Below are 17,432 nucleotides of genomic sequence, written 5' to 3'. Positions count from 1 at the left end.
TCATATCATGTGGAATATAAAGCCTCATTTACATGTCTTGGTCGTACGTGTCAGATAAGGATATTTAATGAATCACGTACATATTATAACATTAAAACGCCACTCGTTGTTTATTCTGATCCCAAAAAGCAGGGACAGTTTCCATTGATAACTGTTATTGGATTTTGTTTATGCCTTATTGTGATGTGATGACTCATGATGAAGTTTTAACAGACTGCATTGCTCCATGTGTAGCCTGTACACTCTGGTAGAATAGTGTTTTATATTCAAATAACCAGAAATGTGTTATTAGGCCCAAAGAACACCTTTAGTTTAATACCCTGAACTCAAATTCATATTTATGTGTTATTATACTTCTCTATTATTCTGTCTTGTCTCATCTTATTTGAAGAAATAGTTTTTCCAGACCTTAAATTCCTGTCGAGTGACATTAAAGAATGAATCATGACCCAAGTGATTTATTAATATTGCGTCATACGACCTGTGTCACATGTCGCCGCCTCATCCTGAGAACAGACTTTACTTGTTCTGGAGTTTTTCTTTGACAAATCAATTAGCAGGATCTTAGCTGCAGTTACTTTGTGCCTGAAGCTTCAATTATACCTCCCAGTATAACCTGTCACATCCAAACCTCTGGAGACCTCACGTGGACTCGATTAGCCCCCCCGACTGACTGAGCGTCCTGGACACAAAGCAAACAGCCAGCAGGAGACCCTGTTGGGAGAAACGACTTATTATTAATAATATTATCGACACCTTTTTGGTCCCAGAGGCGGAAATATCTGTCCCAGAATTGACAAAAGACTATTTTTATTAATCTAAATATGTCTTGGTCAAAAGAAGCACGGTGTCATGAGGAAATACTTTATTGCTCCATCAGGAGTTTTCATTTCATTTCAGTGTCTTCAACCAAAAATAGTAGTAAATACAGAATAAATACACATAATACAAATAAGAATAATCTAAGGACAATAAAATATAATCCATCTATAATGCAAATAATTAGAGACCACAAAATCTCTTTTGTTTTGCTTTTGGCTAATAAATAAAAAGCGTTTTTCTGTTATAATTTGCTGTTATATGTCATTAACCTGGAAATAAGTGGACATTTAACCCAATTATACTTTCAACCAGACAACTTGAGAACTGGACAGTTTTCTTTTCAACAAAAACTATCATGAACAGGGATGGAACCATTAATTAATAACCCGGTCGCTGGTCACTGTGGAGGTGAGGGGACTGGGAGAGCTGGGAGAGCTGGGAGAGCCCCCTCACCTGCACCACATCGGATCACTCAGCCCAGGTGAGAGCTGTCAGCTGATTGGTCATTGGTGTGTGTGTGTGTGTGTGTGTGTGTTCGCAGGCGGAGCATGACTCAAACCGACTGAGGGCTCTATTTTCATGGCGGTTTCAAGCAGTGCTCCCAGCGTCCGGTAATTGCTCGTCCTTTAAATTCCCTTTGTCCATCTGTGTGTCCTTCTGGTGCCGAGTGCTGAGCTCACAGTGCAGAGGCTCCAGAAGACGCTCCAACACTTTGATGGTTCACTCGAATGAAGCTGCTGGTGCTGAGGACAGAGACGTCTCCGCTGCTGCTTTTATCATTTATCATTTCATCAACAAGAAGAAACTAAAAGCCCCCGAGCAAATCACAAGGGACGAGGGACTGGAGGAGAATTAGCCTCAGTGGAGGACTTTGGCGTATTTTCAGAAATGTCATTGATAAGCACTGAACCTGTCAAATAAAGTCAGAAAGAAAAGTAAAAAATTGAGAAATCTGTTTGTCTATGGCTTTTATTTTATCAGCTTCACATTCTCCAGTTCATCTCAGGGCAGCAGAGAACAAATCGATGAGTCTGATGCTCCCTCGACCTTCATAGAATCTGAAAGACACCACCCGGCTGCAGGGGGACCCCATTCAGTGTGACACTCCTCATCCATCCTCCATGACAGGTTCTGTTGTGTAAGTGTGAGATGTCAGATTAAAGCAGCTCGTTAATCACATGCATCACTGAAATAGTGTGAGAGAAATGCATCAGAGTGTTTGTATTACTCACTGTGCTCCTCGGTGAAGGAGGACGAGTGGAAGCCTCCTCACTGTGCTCCTCGGTGGAGGAGGACGAGTGGAAGCCTCCTCACTGTGCTCCTCGGTGAAGGAGGACGAGTGGAGCCTCCTCACTGTGCTCCTCGGAGAAGGAGGACGAGTGGAAGCCTCCTCTCTGTGCTCCTCGGTGGAGGAGGACGAGTGGAAGCCTCCTCACTGTGCTCCTCGGTGGAGGAGGACGAGTGGAAGCCTCCTCACTGTGCTCCTCGGTGAAGGAGGACGAGTGGAAGCCTCCTCACTGTGCTCCTCGGTGAAGGAGGACGAGTGGAAGCCTCCTCTCTGTGCTCCTCGGTGGAGGATGACGAGTGGAAGCCTCCTCACTGTGCTCCTCGGTGGAGGATGACGAGTGGAAGCCTCCTCACTGTGCTCCTCGGTGAAGGAGGACGAGTGGAAGCCTCCTCACTGTGCTCCTCGGTGAAGGAGGACGAGTGGAAGCCTCCTCACTGTGCTCCTCGGTGGAGGATGACGAGTGGAAGCCTCCTCACTGTGCTCCTCGGTGGAGGAGGACGAGTGGAAGCCTCCTCACTGTGCTCCTCGGTGAAGGAGGACGAGTGGAAGCCTCCTCACTGTGCTCCTCGGTGAAGGAGGACGAGTGGAAGCCTCCTCACTCTGCTCCTCGGTGAAGGAGGACGAGTGGAAGCCTCCTCACTGTGCTCCTCGGTGAAGGAGGACGAGTGGAAGCCTCCTCACTGTGCTCCTCGGTGAAGGAGGACGAGTGGAAGCCTCCTCACTGTGCTCCTCGGTGAAGGAGGACGAGTGGAAGCCTCCTCACTGTGCTCCTCGGTGAAGGAGGACGAGTGGAAGCCTCCTCACTGTGCTCCTCGGTGAAGGAGGACGAGTGGAAGCCTCCTCACTCTGCTCCTCGGTGGAGGAGGACGAGTGGAGCCTCCTCACTGTGCTCCTCGGTGAAGGAGGACGAGTGGAAGCCTCCTCACTGTGCTCCTCGGTGAAGGAGGACGAGTGGAAGCCTCCTCACTGTGCTCCTCGGTGAAGGAGTGGAAGCCTCCTCATTCTGCTCCTCGGTGAAGGAGGACGAGTGGAGCCTCCTCACTGTGCTCCTCGGTGAAGGAGTGGAAGCCTCCTCACTGTGCTCCTCGGTGAAGGAGGACGAGTGGAAGCCTCCTCACTGTGCTCCTCGGTGAAGGAGGACGAGTGGAAGCCTCCTCACTGTGCTCCTCGGTGAAGGAGGACGAGTGGAAGCCTCCTCACTGTGCTCCTCAGTGAAGGAGTGGAAGCCTCCTCACTGTGCTCCTCGGTGAAGGAGGACGAGTGGAAGCCTCCTCACTGTGCTCCTCGGTGAAGGAGGACGAGTGGAAGCCTCCTCACTGTGCTCCTCAGTGAAGGAGGACGAGTGGAAGCCTCCTCACTGTGCTCCATGTTGGAGGAGGACGAGTGGAAGCCTCCTCACTGTGCTCCTCGATGGAGGAGGACGAGTGGAAGCCTCCTCACTGTGCTCCTCGGTGGAGGAGGACGAGTGGAAGCCTCCTCACTCTGCTCCTCGGTGAAGGAGGACGAGTGGAAGCCTCCTCACTGTGCTCCTCGGTGAAGGAGGACGAGTGGAAGCCTCCTCACTGTGCTCCTCGGTGAAGGAGGACGAGTGGAAGCCTCCTCACTGTGCTCCTCGGTGAAGGAGGACGAGTGGAAGCCTCCTCACTGTGCTCCTCGGTGGAGGATGACGAGTGGAAGCCTCCTCACTGTGCTCCTCGGTGGAGGAGGACGAGTGGAAGCCTCCTCACTGTGCTCCTCGGTGAAGGAGGACGAGTGGAAGCCTCCTCACTGTGCTCCTCGGTGAAGGAGGACGAGTGGAAGCCTCCTCACTGTGCTCCTCGGTGAAGGAGGACGAGTGGAAGCCTCCTCACTGTGCTCCTCGGTGAAGGAGGACGAGTGGAAGCCTCCTCACTGTGCTCCTCAGTGAAGGAGGACGAGTGGAAGCCTCCTCACTGTGCTCCATGTTGGAGGAGGACGAGTGGAAGCCTCCTCACTGTGCTCCTCGGTGGAGGAGGACGAGTGGAAGCCTCCTCACTGTGCTCCTCGGTGAAGGAGGACGAGTGGAAGCCTCCTCACTGTGCTCCTCGGTGAAGGAGGACGAGTGGAAGCCTCCTCACTGTGCTCCTCGGTGAAGGAGGACGAGTGGAAGCCTCCTCACTGTGCTCCTCGGTGAAGGAGGACGAGTGGAAGCCTCCTCACTGTGCTCCTCTGTGAAGGAGGACGAGTGGAAGCCTCCTCACTGTGCTCCTCGGTGAAGGAGGACGAGTGGAAGCCTCCTCACTGTGCTCCTCGGTGAAGGAGGACGAGTGGAAGCCTCCTCACTGTGCTCCTCGGTGGAGGAGGACGAGTGGAAGCCTCCTCACTGTGGCTGCTGATCTGACGTCAGCTCCTTGGCCTCCAGACGACCATCTGGTTCCTGGAGAGGACTCTCTCTCTGCTCGTTAAGCTGTTGTTGTCGCTGATTGGCGAAGCTGCTTCAGAGCAATGAGGCCGCTGGTGTGTGTGAAGGTATTAATCACCACACCCACACCACATGTGCCGCTTCGCACCTCGTACGGCTTCACCTACACCATCACAGCAGCAGCAGCTGCACTGGGAGACGCCCACACAGCGTCTGCACCAGTCCTCCAGCTTCGATTGTGGGAAATGTTGAATATCTCAGGTCTGAAATTCAAAGAGCGTTCAGTCTGTTTGCAGCAGAAACCTAAAGCCTCTGTTTTCTGCCTCGTCATGTTATCTTCTCGTGATGACGTCACTACTGACCTGCAGTCAGCTGAACTCGAGGATTTCCCTGACAGGCCACTGGAGATCGTTGTATTTTCATGGTGAAGTTACTACTTTTCATTACCTGCAGTGAAATACATGTTTAGAAGACGCACAGAAAAATGGACATATGATCAAACAACTTATGGAGCCTTAAGAAACTCGTTTTTCAAGTTTCTATGTTTAGAAATATTGTGCAGTTATGTTTCATGTGTCTATTTAACAAAACATGTCAGATTACATTTCTTTTCTCATGTATTATGGTTCATTTTAAGATGCTACTGACGGATCATTTCTATTCAAAGGGTTAAACTCATGTAATACGTTCAGGCAGCTCAAACTGTTCCTGAGTCTGTGAAGCTGCTTCCTGAACGTCTCCGAGGCTCCGGGGGGGGGGTTTGTGTTCTGCAGCCGGTGACAGCTGATCCAGGAACAGGCTGATGGCCGACGAGGGAAACGAGTTATGTTGTTATATTTATAAACAGGCCGACAGAGACTCTCCATCATCCTGAGTGGCTGATCAACTGCTCTGATTAAGTCCTGCTTCAACAAAGTGTGAGGAGTGAAGCTCAGGCCTCAGTCTGAGGATGTTTTAGATTAATGCATCTGGCTCAATGTGAATCTTTGAGGGTTTTCTTTCATGCAAATGTTAGAAATAGACGTAGAATAACACAAACGAGGGAATTCCTCCACAACAGCCTCTTTTATTCTGCACTAAATCCGTAATGTTTGTTTGGACATTGTTCCAAAACTATTGACGATGTGAGTAAACTTTTAATTTCCCCCTGAATCCACATAACCCCAGCTCCACATGGTGATAGTTACCAGTTTGCAGCCGCCTTTGTTATCGTGAAAATAAAATCGGCCCCTTATGACTCCACATTTAAATGCGTTAGATTTGGAATTAAATTTGGATCTGCACCAAACTGCAGAAACAATTTTCAGCTCAGAATCAGAATCAGAATCAGAATCAGAAAGTATTTATTACCAAGTAGGTTTACACCTACAAGGAATTTGCTCTGGTTATTGGTGCATAACAATGAACATAGAAACATAAAAACATAAAAACATAATAACACAATAAATACAACACACATAAGAAAAGCAATAAAAAAGAAACAATATATATTTACTCACTATTTACTTCTTATTTACTCCCTTTTACTAATATTTATACAAAGTAACATAAACATATCTAAATAAATTATATATGATAGATAAAAGATATAAGAAGTGGAGTAAAAAGTGAAATGCAAGATGCCAGACAGTGAACAGTGTTCTGCAGCTCATCACTGCTGGTATCTTCCATTTCTCACATCTCAGCTCTGATTTCACTCTCGCCCTGCAAGCTGCTTTATTTCTAAACAGTGAAAATATCTACATGACTATTTTGGGATAGCGCTGACCCCTCAGGACATTTTAATCCCTCCCTGATAATTGCTTTTGAGTTTTCAAACCAGACCCGGTGCTGCAGGCGTCTCCGTTATTGGTCCGAACATTAAAACCGTTGCAGAGGAAAAAGATAAAGCTGCAACAGTTGTTCGCGCTGTGCCTGTGTTCTCCGACCGGCGGTGCCGTGGTGCTGCCGTTTTCCCCTGGTTCGCCATAAACCTCCAGTAAATTATTTTACCATCTGGATGACTGATTGAAATCACCGTCGTGCAAGGGCAGAACCAGATTTATCAGGCTTCCCCCGGTGACACTGGTATCCAGAGAGGACTCCGGCCTGGACGGCTGTGAAGAGAGACACTCTGGTCCAGAGGTGACGACAAAGATATGAGAGGACGGTGAGAGGAACACAACTGTGTGTCGTCACGATGCAGACACACACACTGTGGAGGAGTGAGACGTTAGAAATGAACTAAAGCTCAGTGATGATATCGTTTCTCTCTCTCTCTGTGGCTGCCTGGCTGGTTCGTCTCCCTGTTCTTTAATCTGTTTAGGGTCTAATTGTGAGTAATGACGCTGTTGGCGATATGGCTTGTAGCTCAGCCAGCCCCTCTGTGCCCACGCTGCATATCCAGCCCATCTGTGAGCCACACACAGCCTCAGCAGGGCCCTCACCAGTACACACACCGGTACACACACCAGTACACACACACCGATACAACAAACTGCAGTGCACACGGTGGCACATATAACTGCAGTAATCTCCCTATGAAACACACACACACACACACACACACACACACAGACACACGCACACACACACACACAACCAGTCAGCGTCGGCACGTTGGCTAACCAGCAAAGACCATTCATAACACACCAAATTAGCTTTAGATTTGCAATGAAAGATCAGTTCATTAAAAATGCATTAAATATGAGCGGGTTCAGTTGATGCTAAATGGAAGAAGGGTGGGGGGGATTAATCATGACTCTCTTTCTCTTCCCTTCCCCCCCCCCTTTTATATTCATCCCTTTTTTTCTGCCTTTCGTGTGACGCCAGTCAAATGGCTTCGTGTGGGAGGCAGCGTGGAGCCGAGGTTTTTCCTCTTTATCCGGGTCCCAGTTGTTGATGTGATGGGTTCTGGACGTGAAACCCAGTCCCCCTGTTAGACTTTTATAGTGGATTCAATCAGATAAGATGGTGCAATCAGAGGGTTTTTGAATTTGGCAAATCAAAAACACCAGTGGTTCCAGTTGGACCAGTCGGGTGATGGAAGTGGTTTGTGGCTCCTGCTCAGTGTTTTCATGATTTACCTGCTGATGGTGGCTGCAGAGTTCCCAGTGTGTTTTTTTTTTTTTCCTGGAATATTAGAAAGCCAACCACGATATGAGCCTCCAGACCTGTCCCCCCCCAATGCATGCTGGGATGATAGAATCCACCGGCTAAAGAAGTGACAGTGGTTTACTCAGGAGACAGCGAAGCAATTTGTGTTCTGGATTATTTTGTGACAGAGGAGAAGGAATGGGAGACACACACAGGTTCCTCCTTCGTACCGGGGGGGGGAGGGGGTCACGGCCTCCAGGTAATAACAGCTGAGGTGTCGCACTGTCGGGAACAAATATCCAAACGCAGCAGGGATGTCACATGAACCAGCAAATTGGTCGATGGTGCCAAGAACTTGCTGAGGTTCCACGAGTCCTGATATCAAATTCAAAAACAGAACGAAAATTGAAAAGCAACAGAAGGTGCTACACACACACACACACACACACTTCCATATAGTCAGTATGCTAACCAAGGTGATGTGAGCGTAGAACATACTTCAGCATCTCTGTACTGTGAAATATTTTGCAGAACTTGAAGTTAGCTGTTTTGTGTTGTGCTCTTAAAACGTCATTATTTATCTGGCAGACGATTATTTTCTAATCTCCAAATAAGAGATTCATCTAAATGACATGATTCAAGAATCTGCTTCAATCAAAATTATGATATTCTTTATAGAGCTTCATGTAAAAATACAAAAGCATGGTGCAGTTTAACCTTTCTGTCAAAATCTAGATTTAAAATTAAGAGTTTATCTCCGGTATGATAGGATTTGAAATGCTCCGAGGGCGGGGCCAGCCCTATAATCCGGGTAATTGTATCCGGATTATAGTCCGGCCCCTTGTGTCCAGTCTCAGGCTTTGGTAAAGGAATGAAAGAGAAGCATCCACAGGCGTCTCTCTAGTAAACACAACTCGTAGAAACACAACACATCGGCTTCAAATGGTCAGAATAACACAAACATGCACTTGACATCGGCCTGAGATGTGAAATTGAGGAAGGGAATTATTCTTGTTCTTCTGGGAGAAGACTTGTCCTGGTCCTCCCCGTGACCGCCGGCTTTTCACCGCACCGCTGTGGGTTGAAGGGGGGGGCGGGGGGGGACGGGTCCAGAGGAGAGGGGGGGGGGGGGGGGGGGGGGCTCGGCTGCAAAGCAGTGTGGGGGTTAAGGGAAAGAGAGATGATGATTATGGAAATGAGCAAGATTAAACAGGCCACTGATTGCTTTTACATAACCTTCACTCACTGGTGCACACACACACACAGACACACACACACACACACAGCGACACACAGCGACACACAAACACACACACACACACACACAAACAGGTTGCATGCTTTGTCTGTTGTCTCTCTTGTGTAAAAGTGCCCTCTTCCTAACCTCCTCTCTGTCATATTCAGCTTCAGACACACACAAAACACCAGGACACACGCACACAAACACCAGGACACACAAACAAACTCCAGCGTACACACACAAACACCAGCATACACACAAAACCCGGAGCGCTGCCGTTTGATTCCTCAGATCCCAGAGGTCAGCACAGCTCCATCAGACGCCTGCTGTCCCCTCTTTGTGTTCATGTGCATGATTTCTTCTCATTGTGCAATGCGACAATGCGGCAAGCTTTGAGGTGGCAACATATTGATTCCACAAACAAAAGAGATGTGTGTCCGTGTGTGTGTCTGTGTGTGTGTGTGTGTGTGTTGAAGGCAGTGACCTGCAGACGTGGATCTACACAACGAGGCGATGACGAGAAGCACCTGAAGATGGTTTTCATCTTCCACGTGGAATCGGTCTCATCTGGATGTTGATAGATGGACGTGTAGAGAACTCATCACTCATTCCATGTGTCACAGTATCAGGTGCATTGAAACCCATTGTGTCTGATGCTTTACCTATTGGGGGGATTTTCTCTTATACTGCATCATTTGTGAGGGGATTTTTTATTTTAAGACAATTCTGCCCATAGGCTCGACTGGTATTCATCCATTTAATCCTCCCATTACACTGCTTTAAGTACCAGTCCAGGTTTTAACACACACTAGTCCAGCTGGTGGCTTCAAACTGGGCGAAGCTTATAACTTTACTAATTACCTACACAACTTTCTTTTTCCTTGGAACAAATCCTTCTTCTCCTCGTGGACTTGAGGCAAGTGCAGCACACGGCTGAGATCGAGCCTGGACCTCATCTGGTGGTGTCCAGTTCTAGATATATTTGAAAAATGGTTGCTCCTCCTAAATAATAAAGACTTATCTTGACCAGAATCTAAAAAAACAACTAAATCACCAGATGTTAACCAATTTTAAATCGTATAATCTTCACACACAGCACGATTGGCCAGAATGTCAGATCATTTGAAATCTCACAGAAACTCACAATTTCTTCTTCTTCTTCTTCTTCTTCTTCTTCTTCTTCTTCTTCTTCTTCTTCTTCTTCTTCTTCTTCTTCTTCTTCTTCTTCTTCTTCTTCTTCTTCTTCTTTTTCTTCTTCTTCTTCTTCTTCTTCTTCTTCTTCAGTGTTTTATGAGGGTAGGCAAACAACCTATGGGAGTCTTCAAAACCATCATGGCTGGAAACAAGGCAGCTGCCAATAACTTTCTACCAGAAGTTTTGATATTTTCGAGGTTTGGTTGAAGTCTAGAATTTGAAACTGCTCGTCCATGATTTGCCTGAGATGTTAATCTTTACTACTCAACTTTTATTTATATTTAAGCAAAGTAGTGTTTATAACTTTGATAATAACATATATTTTTGTCACGATTGGAATGATGGATTATCAAGGACCAACATCTCGAGATGTCCCCTTCAAACACGTGTGTGATGAGTTCACAACAACTCTGAAAAGTTTTCTAAAGTTGCGACGTCTCATATAATCTTGATGGAGTTTGTGTTTGTTCATCATTTCACCATCTGCCTGTTGGACGGAGGTTCACGCTGAAGGAGTCGGTGCAAACTGCCAAACCCCAGTGACTGAGTGATGCACCGTTACAAAGCGTCCTATTGGCTGACTCCTTAAACAACCCACTAACTTTCAGTCGGGGGGTAATTAATGTGCTGAGACTGAGTGATGGGTTAATTTACCGTGCGAGCGCTCGCTTGCTGTGTTTCCATTTGCGGTGCATTCAAGGACATCCGGTTGATACAACAACACATTCCCCATGCATTTAACCAACTTACAGACTCACTGGCAAACTGAATGAATAACTACATCACCGACTGGCTGCCTGACTGGTTAATTAACTTACTGTCTGTCTGTTTGTAGTGCACCCAAGGACATCCATCCGGCGTGTACACAAACTATTTCACACACGCACAAACACACACACACAGCCCTCCTCTCTGGAGTGACGGGGAGAATATTTCCCTGTTTACTCAAGTGCCACTTCATGATTAAAAAGTAATCAGGCTTCAGCCAGCCTGGGATCCCCCCCCCCCCCCCTGCCCACTGACACAGGATGAACTGGAATTATCTTCTGGGGGGAGCGAGAGGCAGAGAGGCACAGAGGGAGAGAGAGACGGTGAAAGAGTAAAGAGAGAAGGTGTGGGAGGTGAGGATGCAGATGGGAAGGAGAAAGTGAATGGAGATGAATCAGGACTTGTCGTCTCTTCTTCACTAATAATGTGGGAACATGGAGAGAGAGAGAGCAGGAACGACCAATTCTGTCTGCACAGCGAGGACGTTCAGACTCAGAGCTTAATGGATTTACATGAGGGGTGTCCATGTCGGATGAGTCTGTGAGAGAGTGAGAGAGAGAGAGAGAGAGAGAGAGAGAGAGAGAGAGAGAGAGTTATTATTGTTACTAATGGGTCACTAGTGCTAGCTGTAGAAAGTAAAGGCCAAAATATGAAGAAATATATCTATTAGTTCATTTTGTTCTGTCTTTTATTTCATTTTATTCAGCAATGTTTTCTCCTATGAAAACTGCGTTTGTGTCACTTTAGGACACAAACACACAAACACAAACCTGAATACAACAATATTCAGAGGGGGACACTGTTCTGTTTGGATACATACACACACACACACACACACACGCACACACAGACACACACACACCTTCTCTCCGTGTCCACTGATGAGATTTTGTGCAGCAGAACAGCGTCGGGCTCCAAGGGGATTCATGGAGTTTAGGTGTTTACAGATTTAAATAAGCAGGATAGAAGGACACACTCATTCTCACACAGAAACACACACACACACACACACACACACACACACACACACACACACACACACACACACACTCTCTTCTGCTGCTGCTGCATCCTGTTTCACGAGCTAAACTAAAAGTGTTGCTCTGTTGTCTCACCACTTTGTCTCAAGTCCTGTTTAAAGACACAAACCAACTCCTCTGAACCTTTCAGGGTTTTCTGATCATGTGATCACTTCTCCACAGTCTCATCACATGTGATCCAGTAACAGTGGAAACTTCTCCTTCCTTTGTTTAACCAGACAAACCTGAGTGTCCTTGCAAACGCATCTGTCTCCCTCCCAGCTGGAGACGCTCAGTTTGCATAAACAGATGCAGAAGTTCACCTCCTCCCCTCTTCTTGAACTCTTTCACATGCTTCTCCTCTTCCTCCCTCTTCCTCTCTCACCTCTGTCTGACAGACACAACAGTTTACTTATCCTCGTCCTTTTCCTGATTGATTCTCCGTCGATCTCCCTCCTCTCTTCCTCCCAGTGGGACGCCGCCGGAGCAGATTCAGTCAGGTGTAGAAGTTCACCTCTCCTCCCCCCCTCTCCTCTCCCTCTTCTCCTCCCTCCCCCTCTCCTCCCTCCCCCCTCCCCCTCGGTGGGACCACGTTGAGCAGAGGCACAAAAGTTCACGTATTTATTTTTCTCTCCTTCCCCGTTGATCTCTGTTCCTCTTGTTATTTACTCTCCCCTTCTTTTCCATGTCAGATATTATCTGCTCTTCCCTTTTCTCCATGTTCAACTATAACAAACAGCTGGACTCCATTATCGTGCTCTTTGTTGTTCCGTGCTGCAGAGACACACTCACCTCTGGGTGGATCACAAAGTGGCTTCAGCAGAGAGGAAAACTGACTGAGACACAGGGAAATAACAATAAGGCAATTGTTGGATATCAGTAAAATGCTGTGTCATGAAAGGAACTGAAGTCAGATCAGATCATAGTAGAATAATAATAGTATAGAATCACAAAGCATCATGGCCCCAATACTCTTTACAATAGAGAAGAATGCATCCGACAAAACAATAATCAATATTTTAAATGAAACAACCCCCAATTAAAATGTCAGGATCATTTTATAAAACATGATAATTGATAAAAGTCACAACATTAACACACTTTGCTTCACTTCTTCTCCTTGTGTTGTTCCTCTTAAGTGCAGCCTGACCTTTCTCAGTGTTGCTTCCTGAGGAGAGACTCAGAGACATTGTGTGTGTGTGTGTGTGTGTGTGTGTGTGTGTGCGTTTGCACCCGTACATGGCCTTTCTTAATGATTGTGGTAAATTAATACTGTGCTGTCTTTACAAAGGTGTGTTTGTGAAATCTGCCGATGGCTTGAATATTTAACTGATCACAGAGAAACACCGGAATAATTTGTCCTTGTTTCACCTGCAGCCGCACAGTCGAGAAATAAACCTGGAATACACTGTGTGTGTGTCCGTGTGTGTCTGTGTGTGTGTCTCTGTGTGTGTATGTGTTCACTATAAACATCAGACATGAAATAAAATGGTCAAACTAACCACAAACAAACAAAAGCAGTCAGGTCTCGGGGGGGATCTGTCACATCTGTCAAAGGGAGATTTATCCCGAACACAAAGTTCACTCCAACACACATTTTAATGTCATTTTATAAAAAGAGCATTTATTTCAAAGTTTTTTTTCGCTTCGGAGATAGAAGCACATAGTAAAGCAACAGTACAATGTTCAGAAAATATAAGTGTGATGCTGTAACATTTTTTAATCTTATCTTTCTTAACATGTTTTTGTTGTAATACTGGAATATTCTGCATGTATACTAAAATAAGAACTTTTAAAATTGTACAAATCGGTACCATAAAACTTGACAGAGAATAAAAACGAGGCGTTCTCTCGCTGCAACAAACACAGATCGCTCGTGTTCCCTCTGGAACCGGGAGGAAGAACGACAAAAATGCAAAATAATGCAAAACAGAAAAGAAACAAATCAAATAAAAAGAAAGAGGTTGTAAACCAAAGCTGAGATTTAACTTCTGGCAGCAAAATTCTTCTTCAACTTTACATCTGAGCTGCGAAAAGTTAAACGTGAATTTGTTCCTGTGTAGCTGCAGCCAAAGAAAGAACAATTACTGTCATAATGATGATAATAATAATAATAATAATAATAATAAAAAAACAGCAATAATAATAATCATAATAATATAATAACATTTAAAAAAAAAAAGAGATTGAACGAGAACCTTCGTGCTCAAACAGGATGTTCTGGTTTCGGCCCCTTCGGGTTCGTGGCTCCAACAAAACAAACTTTGTGTAATATTTTCCTGATTTGCACGTTTTATGTTCAAAGAGCAACACGTGTTGATACAACAGATGTCGCTGTGAAACATTGTCGGTGTTTGGAAAACAAACACAACGCACGTTTTCTCGGACGCCACATTGACCGGTAGAAACAGAACATTCTATAATCTCAAGGTCCAGTGTGTAAGGTTTAGGTCAAAAGGGATCTATCGGCAGAACTGGAATATTAAATAATCCTAGTAGTGTTTAATCATCTAAATTGTACGAATTGTTATTTTCTGTACCCTAGAATGGGCCCTTTATATTTAAATACTTTATATTTACATCGGGAGCGAACCCACCATGTTTTTTTTACAGTAGCCCAAACGGGACAAACTAAACCTTTTGAGTTTCTACGACATCTGAAGCTACCACAGGTTCTCTCTCTGTTTGGAAGGGGGGGGAGGGTGAGGCGAGGGGTGTTCAGCTGCAACACACAACCTCACCACTAGGTGTCACTAAATCCTACACACTGAACCTTTAAGAGTGCACGAGGTGCGAGCTGGATCCTCGGAGTGACTTACCACACGTCTGCACATTGCTCTGTACATAACTAGCATGGAGAATAGTTTGCTTTCTGAATATACTTCTCAAGTTACAAAAAGAAAAACGGAAAAGAAGATTAAAAACGGAGAATGCACTGCGTTTGCAAGAGTGTCCATTAAGTTTAAGGCGATTTTTAGAGCTCACAGGTTTTTACTCATTGTGATTGATCATCGTTGGTGGACTCCGAATGAGCGTGTGATCATTCATCGGTGGACTTGGTAATGGGAAGTGATCGTTGATGGGAGGGGACACGGGGTGGGGGGGGGGGGGCGTGTACTGGGGGGACGGGGGGGGACGAGGCGTCACGTCTTCTCTGCAGTGAAGAATGAAAACAAAGAATCATCCGCAGTTTTAAAATGTGATCCGTGTGTAGCTTGTCTCTTTTCGGGGGGGAAGTACAAAAAAAACAGGTACGTGAGGAGCATTCTCATAGACACTCGTTCGTCTGTGTGTAGCTACTGAAGCTAGCGGTCTCTATTGTTCCTCCTGTTGTGTTTTACCCCTGGAGTTGTTGTTTATTTATTATAAGGCCACCATACTGTGAGGACGCTGAGAGCATCTTCAAAGTATCAACAACCCAGAGTCCTGTCACGCCGTCGAAATCACAGTACCTGCTGAATTCTGCACACAACACAACACAAACACGTCGGGGAAGGAAAGCGTTTTGTCTGAGCCTACCGACACAAAGGTACCCTACCATTCCTTTCCCATTAAAACAGGCAGTTTGCTGGATCCATCTCTAACTTTCTCTTTTAATTTGCTCTATCTCTCGCTTGGCCTCTCTTTTTCTAGCGCGTCGTTTACATACATGACAAAGAGAGCTACCATGTGACCTGTTAAGACCACTCAGGAACCTGCTAAGGGACTAAAAATCTCTTTCGGAGGAAGGAGGGCGAATCCAGTCCACAAAAGTATCTAGGAACTCGAATAAACATTTTTTGCTATAAGCAAGTCATTTTTGATCATACAGCGGACATTGTTTTCTCCCAGCGATTTACTTACAAACAGACAAATGGTGACATAACAAATCTCCCAGCCCTACAATGCTCAAGTCTGTAGAAATAGAGAGAAGGAAAGAGATATAGGAAAAGTAAAGGAGGGAACCAGGGGGCGGGGGGGGGGGGGGGGGGGGGGGGGGGGGTTGGAGTCCAAGCGGTCATTATTTGTTCGTCAGCAAATCGTCTTGGAGGACAGAGGAGGTGCCGGGGAATGAAGGGCTGTTAACGTTGGTTGGCGTGAACGGATCAGTCGGTAACAACCGGCAAACTGGGAAGTGTTAAGCCTCAGTTAGCGAATCCTCATGGGATCAGGGAAATCGGAAATCAGGGGGGGCGGTCCACTCAGTGAGACCACTGTTAAGAGTCTTCACCGTCATCGGCATCGTCAATGGAGCCTTCTTTGGTCCCGTACAAATCCGCCAGCTTCCTGAAACCTCGGCCCCCAACTCTGCAGGGTAGTCATAATCCAAGTCCGACTCTGTGGTGACCGACTCCAGGGAACTCAATGAACCAGCCAATGATCCTCTGCCTTCGTAGCCGTAGATCTGAATGGAGTCGTAGGGGGGGGGCGGTGGGGGTCCGCAGTCGGCCTCCGCGATCCGGGTCTTGATGAAGTCGTCCACGTCCACGCTGTTGGCTCCGGTGTGGCCGAGGCCGGGCCTGATGGGATACTGCAGCTCCGGTTTGATGTCCTTCCTGGGCAGGAAACCCATTTGCACCATCTGGGTTCTGAGGAAGACAGGAAAATAAAGAGGGCGCCTATTGCTTTAGAATCCGTCACTCAGATAAGGATGTGAAAGGAGGAAGTGAGGAGGAGACAGCTGAGTGAAACGTGTGTTTATTCACAGGCAGATGATCCGTCTCAGTCCCAAAGAAAAAGAAACGTAATGTTGAATAGAACTGAGAGTTGTATGAGCATTTAAACTGACGGATACAAGTGGAATAAAGACAGCAGTTAGAAACAGTGGGATTCTTATCACCCCCCCCCCCCCCCCCCCCGCTCTTCATACCTGCAGTGTGGCGATGTCGAAAGCCTCCGTGTCCTCCTCGCCGCCGCCCTCGTCATCGTAGGTGATGATGTTCTCCTGATGTCCTCCTCCTCAAACACTATCAATGGCTCCTTCTTCTGACGCCTCAGAGCCACAAACAACACCACGATAGCTGCCAGGGAGAGACGCACAATTACAAAAACGACTCTGCCAAGGAGATTACACAACAATCCTGACACGATCTTTGTTGGAAAAAGTAGAAAAAGCGAGCGTTAGATAATTAGTATGCACCGTGGGAGAATGGTGTTAATTAGACCTTGGACGGTGTAATTAATCTAATCATTGCGCCACACACACACACATGCTACTTTAATTGCAGGGGGTTATCAACATTTCGGCTTTTTAAAGAGTTGTCGGTTGTGTCGTCCTCGCAGTGCAAGTGTAAACTCGCACAATGAGAACAGGGAGGCAGAGAACTGCGACGTGGGGTAAACCAGTGGGCTGAGGGAGGACGTGAAGCTGGAGACACAATTAAGGACTTTGGAAAACAATTGTTTTTAGAGAGCGAGTCGTACACAACTTCAAGTCCAAACAGAAAAACAAAACAGACAACAGAAGCATTGTTGTTCCTCGTACAAAGCGCCCACACTGGGTGATGGACGCTGAGGTGTGAAGGCGCCGTGGGGACCGGCTGGGACGAGTGGGACCTCCGAGCTTAAGAAGAGGAGCTGAGTCACACCAAGTTTTACCTCATTGCAATAAGTGTTCATGTAACTGCAAGTGGGTTGTGTTAATTTAGAGTGCGGCTCGGGACAGAA

At 46.5% G+C, this 17,432-nt stretch overlaps 1 protein-coding gene across 1 annotated transcript; it reads right to left on the bottom strand.

Moving 5' to 3' along the window:
• Positions 1-15,763: 15,763 nt before the first annotated feature.
• Positions 15,764-16,786, bottom strand: cdh11 (cadherin 11, type 2, OB-cadherin (osteoblast); the record flags this gene model as incomplete). Its single annotated transcript, XM_053436461.1, is given in 2 exon segments — positions 15,764-16,354; positions 16,636-16,786. Coding segments are annotated over 2 exon segments (572 nt in total), but the record flags the coding sequence as incomplete, so codon positions are not given.
• Positions 16,787-17,432: the final 646 nt, after the last annotated feature.

This window comes from Pleuronectes platessa, chromosome 12 (genome assembly GCF_947347685.1).
Source record: "Pleuronectes platessa chromosome 12, fPlePla1.1, whole genome shotgun sequence".
Classification (NCBI taxonomy): domain Eukaryota; kingdom Metazoa; phylum Chordata; class Actinopteri; order Pleuronectiformes; family Pleuronectidae; genus Pleuronectes; species Pleuronectes platessa.
The sequence above is the reverse complement of the archived record's forward strand: the minus strand, read 5'-3'. Positions and strand labels throughout refer to the sequence as shown.